Source organism: Metarhizium robertsii (assembly GCF_000187425.2).
Source record: "Metarhizium robertsii ARSEF 23 chromosome Unknown MAA_Scf_9, whole genome shotgun sequence".
Taxonomy (NCBI): Eukaryota; Fungi; Ascomycota; class Sordariomycetes; order Hypocreales; family Clavicipitaceae; genus Metarhizium; species Metarhizium robertsii.
This window is the reverse complement of record NW_011942237.1, coordinates 114803-120996: the sequence shown is the minus strand read 5'-3', so window position 1 is coordinate 120996 and position 6194 is coordinate 114803. Positions and strand designations below refer to the sequence as shown.

The window sequence follows — 6194 nt, the reverse complement described above, 5'->3', positions numbered from 1 at the left end:
GGTGTTAATAGGATTTGGGCGGTAAATTAGTAATTCACAACACATTACAGAAGTGGAAACTTGTCCTTATGTGCGCTAGATATAGATATTTAATTCTACATTAGCATTATTTATTTCTTCCATATTCCTTGCCAATTGTAGGCTAAGGACCAAGTAAACAAGACTAGTGTCTAGCGGTTAGCCTAGCTCTACTCAATTAGTGTCTACCGTAACGGGGCCCGTTCCGACTTCTCAGCCAATCACCACCGTACCCCCACCCCTGTTCAAATCACTCACGTAAACGGGCCCCGTTCCTGCCCAATATTCCCTGCGCTTCGCAAGACGCGTCCCAAATCTCTCGAAACGGGGCCCGTTCCCAGATTGTCCCATGCAGCCAATCACATTACACTGCCATGCCGGGCCTGTAAGGTTTGCACGCGTCCGAGTATAGTGCCGCGCGTCCGGGAATAGGACTAGAGTACACTACCATACATACATGACTTCTCCTTTTTCTTCCTTTGCCCTCTTTAAAAGGCATTGAACCCATCTGACACTATGGGAAGACCCTGCGGCCCACAGCCGGTGCCCCAGATATGCCGGCAGTTACAACCAGAGGAAGCACAACGCATTGCATTACTCGACCTCTACCTGTATCAACCAGAACCGGCTACTATCTGTATAGAGTGTGGCTTCGCCTTAAAGGCCGATGGCGACCGTGTGTCTCGGCACCTCGGGGAGAAGCATGGCCTTTCGAGGAAGACGAGATGGGGCCTAACAAGCTGATCAACTCGCTACAGCTCCCAGGTCCTCGCCAGCTGCCGCCTAGGCAAGGCGGTTGTCTGCAGCACCCGCACTTGGCCTTGCAGAGAGCTGCTGCATGCTCCTACTACCGTTTCCGCTCCACAAGCTATGATCTCTTATCTCGACACCTAAAGAAGGAGCACCGCCGCGAGGTCATGGCAAGGAGGTCATCCGGGTACTGGCTGCGAGACCACATTCAGGACGGGCTGCGAGATCACATTCAGGACAATATCCTCTTTCAGAGCTGGCTTCCCGGTGACATCCTTGCCGCCTGGCGCGTGTCCGCCTCTGCCGTAGAAAAGCCTACCCTGGCTCTCCTGGCTGTGAAGGACGCCGAGTTAGACAGGCAAGCCGAAGCCATCTGTGCCGCCGAGCTACAGCGCCTCACCAGTGCGTCATTGTCTTCGCCGCTCCAGCCATCTGCACGACCCAGCGCTCGTACGGCCAGGGAGCCGCTGTCGCCCATCCTCGTGAGCAACTGGATGTGCCGGACGGGATGGGAGGCTCTCTTCGCGAATGCAAACCGGCGTCTCCTTATTGCGATACGGTGCCACGCAAGCTCGTCCATCCTGGTTATCCCTTATAGATTCGGCTGGGTTCCCAGTTCCTTCACGAACATTCCCACCAGGCCTTTTCATTTAGCGTAGCCCAAGGTGCTCTAGAAAGGTGCGCGTCCACTGAGGACTAGCCCCTGCAGTGGATTTGCCGAACACGTACTTGCGAGCCACGACAAACTTCCGAGCATCCCCCGATATTCAAATCCCAAACAAGTATTTCCCCGCTTCGAAGTTCTCATTTCTCGGTCCATCAATCGAAGTACCCGGGTCGATATTGAAGGGAACTTGCCCTAAAAACATGAACTGCAGGTTGGAAAAGACACTGGAGTATGCAGTAACGTACCGACTCATCGTCGTAATATGGCTGCTCCACGAAAAGCCGATAGTGTGATAGTAGTCTGAATCCGGGTTGAGCTGGAATACAGGTGGACCCCAGTCTCTCGCGTACGAGTCTCGGGTAAACAACAGGCTCTTCAGCCTTTCAAGAGGTGACAAGACAGAACACAGAGAGTCGTGGCTAATCTCCCAATTACGTCTCCAACCCGACTGATTGCCAGCGCTTATATGCAGGTGCTTGAGAGAGACCAGGAAAGCAAGCAGATGCGAGGAAGATTCCGGGATTTCGGTTCCGTCCCAGACCATTGAGAGGACTGTTAAGTGGTCGAAGTCTGCGAGCACGGGAAGGACCCTGTCTAGAAACGCAGCCGACTGAGCGTATTGCGTGCCGAAAGCGGTGATTCGCTGATGGTTGTTCGATAGCATCCGGATAGATGCATCGTCTGGAATCTCAAAGCCTGTCCAGACGAGAAGGCTGAGATCCCGAATCTGGCCCTGCCGTCTAGGTAATTCCTCGTAGCCGGGGTGCTATAATCCACGAAGAGCGCCTCCAAGCTGTTGGTAAGGAGACTTTGAAGCGCCGACGAATGCAGGTCGCACGCGATCTCGAGAAATCGGAGCCGTGGGAACTTTAAGGTAAACGAGATCGGTTTCATCGGTTTACCGTAAAGCGCCTGGTGCCCCATTCGCAGAGTTTGCAGGCTCTGGGAGCACATTCGCAAAAGGATCTCCCATAGGAAGGATGCATCCATGTTGCTGCTTTTCGAGTGGCACCATGTAGTAAAGTTCCAGCTAACATCGAGACTGAGTGTCTCTAGCGGCCAAACTAGAGCTGGAATCCGAATGCCCATGTCTTCGATGGAAAGCTTCACACGGAGGTGTCTGCACGCCGAGGCGGTCAGGGAATCAAGGACGTATTGGTTGACAGTGAGCTCGTGCATATCCAAGATATCAAGATGCGGCAATGTTGAGATGGCGAAGAGCATACTGGGTTCGTAGATGTCTGCGTTCCGCTGGCTAAGATTCGAAACATTGTCGCGCCACTACTGGAACTGCAGGTCCGTCATGGGCTCGCGGTCGTCTTCATGGTTGCCGTCTCTGCTGAAGGGGCCAGCTTTTAAAGCATCCACCTGCCTCCAGAAATACATATTGCTGGCCCTGACATGGCGGACGCATGCGCCAAGCGAGGGGAGCCGCGTACGACCGTGGTGTCTCGACCTCTCTACAGCTTCTCGGAATAGAACACCGGCGAGGGAGGTCGCGCGGCTGCTGAAGTCGAGCTTTACGGAGCGGAACTGGCAAGACCGAGCCAGCTGACCACAGTCTCGGTTAACCAGGGCAAGGCATGCAAGGCTCTCCTGATCGGCGATAGGATCAAAGTTTTCAATGACTTTTGATAGGATCTCGACGGGGAGATTCAGCAGGCGACTGCCTTTGCTACTTTCTGCCAGATCCTGGCCCTCATTGATGTAGTCGAAGCTCGCTGGGGTTGGAGCTGGATTGGAAAATGGATCTGGAAATCGCCTGAAAGCCGGAGAGCCCATCCTTGAGACAGTAGTGCGGGTTGTAAGTGTAAGAGGCTTCGTTTAACAAGAGGGAACGACATACCCTTAAGGGGCGGCTTTGCAACCGTGGTCTGTGCAGAACAATTCTCCCCTGTAAAATTCTCCCGACCTCGCAGCTGTTAGCAGCTTGCTAGTGGAATCAGTTTTTCAGGGCCCTCGACCACGCTTTATGCTTTTGGCCCACCTTGGCACTAACAGCACAGAGGATGACTTCAGCCTGCAGTTCGCTTCGGAACCAAGGAGCTGTATGTAATTGGAAGGTCGCCCTTCTAGACACTGTGTGCCGGTCACGGTGGTTGTTTTTTCTCTCTGAAGGCAAGCTGCCAGACAGCCTCTGATTCATTCGGAGGGTTTTTCTATACCGTCGCTGCTGCGTCATTTCCATTTCTTGGTTACTGGAGGATGGACTGCGGCAGCAGCCTTGGCAAGGATGTGAGAGAATTCTGACCGGACAAGGGACACCGAGAGTTTTTGAGTCAACCAATAATCGGTTACAACTCATACATACATGCACAGATTGACCAAGCCTGATCCTGCGCCGGAAGCTGCAAGCCACTATTTTCTCGTTGTCTCCCCCTCAATCCAAGATACGTGAGCATTCGATTGACATGAATGATGACCAACAGCCACAGTCTGGAGAGATCTCCTAACTTGGTGTGTAGCATACCTCTGAGAAGAGCGTTTAGGAGAAGAGTTCATAACCCGTCAAAGTAGTGACCATCTAAACATAGCAGTTTTCGCCACCACAGAAATCGAAGATACCGTTTGGTACGCGAAGCAGATGCATTGCTGCCCGAGATGATTACAATGCCAGGCAAATCGCTTGAATTCGAAAGCTAACAATCAGCCACGTCATACGAGATACGAAAATCAGCACCACTTGGGGTTACACAGCAGGCAACAAGCCAACAGCGCGACGTAGAAATTATTGCCTCGGATTTGGTCACTGACGGGGTACTGAGTCCTGCAAAATACGATGCCTGTTGTTCTGGGGAACATTCGCTCTTCAATTTTACAAGCTACATCGAAAAATCTTTCGAAGTAGATGTCTCATGACAACATTGCTATCTTCTTGATGCCATGTGTTGCGGAATATTTTGGCTGTCCTTTGAGTATAAGCTCGTAGCTCTGCCTCAGTCTCAAATGTTCGAACTTCGTGGTCGGCATTTCCACGTTTCCGTCCCCACTCAATCAAATCAATAATATTAACGTGCGTTCTTCGGACAGCCTATACAGCAAGTTAACATGGATAGGTAAAGTAGTGCTTATGTCGGGCTCAAACCTCTTCACAATGCTTGCATGCCTTCGGAAGCGGATTAATACCGATAGCGCGACAGAGTGCATGCCACGCAGTCAAATCGTCCTCAGATCCGTACCACATGCGCAGCTCGCTTTCGAGTGCATCTTGATATCTGTCCCAAGCATCTGTTGAATCAACGTCGCCACGTCGCCAACCTTCATGCTGCCGGAGATAAGCGTATGTCGTAGCCGGTGGTAGAGAAGGATTATAGTCAAAGTCCGGGAAACTCCGGAAAAAAATATCCAAAGGAGTTTCAGCGGCTTGCGTATGAGCTCGGGAATCACGAAGGTGCTGCGCCAGGGCCTCTTCGCTGCCAAATGACCGGTCGCAAGTACTACACTCGAACGATGGAGCATGCACTGGCGCGCCTCGTAGGTGCTGCTCCAGGGCCTCTTCGCTGCCGAAAGAACGGTCGCATGCAATGCAGTCGAAACTCATTTTTTTTTCAGCCGGGTGGTCTTTGCATGTTGGCAAAAACACGCACGTCTGGTTCTTAAGTGATGCCATTTGTAGAAAGGGTTGCAGCCTTTAGATTTAGGGACAAATGGCCCGACTCCTTGTCTAGGATGCGTGCAACGTTCGGCTCAATGGAGGAGGCCTGATGCGTTCACTAGTCCTCTCGAGAAGCTAAAGTGCACTCCTGCCCAACCACCTAACTAACCTCTGAACGTGATCCCCCCCCAAAAAAAAGACATGCTGCTAAATCTTGGGTGAATTCTGCAACCCAACGTTGCACACTTTGCAAAAAACCATATAACGTGTCTCAAGCTACTTGGACGCTCGCCCGGTAAGTCAAGCTAGTCGTAACCACCTCATCTTCAGTAGTCATCCAGTAATGGGTGTACAGATGCTAAGTGAACTTCACGGTTGCGGAGGAATACATGTAGTAACAGGGTAACAGATGCTACGGGACGTTTCGTCGAGATCAAGCACTGTTACATCTTTGGCCGCCAGAAACCTCGGATACAGATACGTAGCCAATCTAGCTTAACGAATTTACCGAAATTTCTATGGTCGATCCTCGTTGCATGTCGCGGTTGGGTCTTCTCGCAGAAGAGCTGGTGTCTCGGCGCTTGAGTCGGCGATGTTATGCACGCATGATTGACTCTCTCTTTTCTCTTTCATTTTTTTTTATATTATTATTTTTTTTTGAAAGCCCTCTACGTCGATTGTGTGGGGGGCAGAAGTGTCTCAACAAGGACTGGAATTTGAGGTTTTGCAGAAAGGGGAGTGTCGAGACCGCAGTCTGGTTTAAATGTTAACACCACTGATTTCGCGCTGTTGTTTCCGCTGAAGCTTGCATCGTTGAGAGAACAACAGTGCATCGTTGACTCTAGACAAGCGCAACTTGCCAGTGACCGGTCATTAGTAGTCCCGACGCCCATTCTGGCACGACTTGACTGACTCACCGATCTTGCGGGTGTGTGTCTCTGAATTCCGCCGACACAAGTGTTCCATGTACATCTGTCCAACGTTACTGAAGCAGCTGCGGGATGCTGAGGAGCTGTCACACAACATGTGCATAAGCTGCTGCGCGCCTAGTTCGCTGGCATGATCCGAAGCGGCGACCAACCCCCGATTGCTGGTCACACTCAACAGACATGGAAAAGCTTTTGCTCTGTGGCTTCAACGAATTGATGTCTTGAGCATACTCCA

At 51.5% G+C, this 6194-nt stretch overlaps 4 protein-coding genes across 4 annotated transcripts; 1 reads left to right on the top strand and 3 right to left on the bottom strand.

The window, feature by feature from the left end:
- Positions 1 to 572: 572 nt before the first annotated feature.
- Positions 573 to 1427, top strand: MAA_01584 (uncharacterized protein; the record flags this gene model as incomplete). The annotated part of the gene is made up of 1 exon (XM_007819582.2): positions 573 to 1427. One exon carries the CDS (start codon positions 573 to 575, stop codon positions 1425 to 1427), a length of 855 nt encoding a protein of 284 aa, XP_007817773.2.
- A 108-nt stretch (positions 1428 to 1535) lies between these two features.
- Positions 1536 to 2659, bottom strand: MAA_11530 (uncharacterized protein; the record flags this gene model as incomplete). The annotated part of the gene is made up of 2 exons (XM_011413525.1): positions 1536 to 2175; positions 2274 to 2659. 2 exons carry the CDS (start codon positions 2657 to 2659, stop codon positions 1536 to 1538), a joined length of 1026 nt encoding a protein of 341 aa, XP_011411827.1.
- A 57-nt stretch (positions 2660 to 2716) lies between these two features.
- MAA_01585 (uncharacterized protein) lies at positions 2717 to 3217 on the bottom strand (the record flags this gene model as incomplete). The annotated part of the gene is made up of 1 exon (XM_007819583.2): positions 2717 to 3217. The coding sequence occupies one exon, from the start codon at positions 3215 to 3217 to the stop codon at positions 2717 to 2719; it is 501 nt and encodes a 166-aa protein (XP_007817774.2).
- Positions 3218 to 4250: 1033 nt separating this feature from the next.
- MAA_01586 (transcription factor Zn, C2H2) lies at positions 4251 to 4976 on the bottom strand (the record flags this gene model as incomplete). Its single annotated transcript, XM_007819584.2, has 2 exons — positions 4251 to 4466; positions 4521 to 4976. 2 exons carry the CDS (start codon positions 4974 to 4976, stop codon positions 4251 to 4253), a joined length of 672 nt encoding a protein of 223 aa, XP_007817775.2.
- Between the last annotated feature and the right edge of the window lie 1218 nt (positions 4977 to 6194).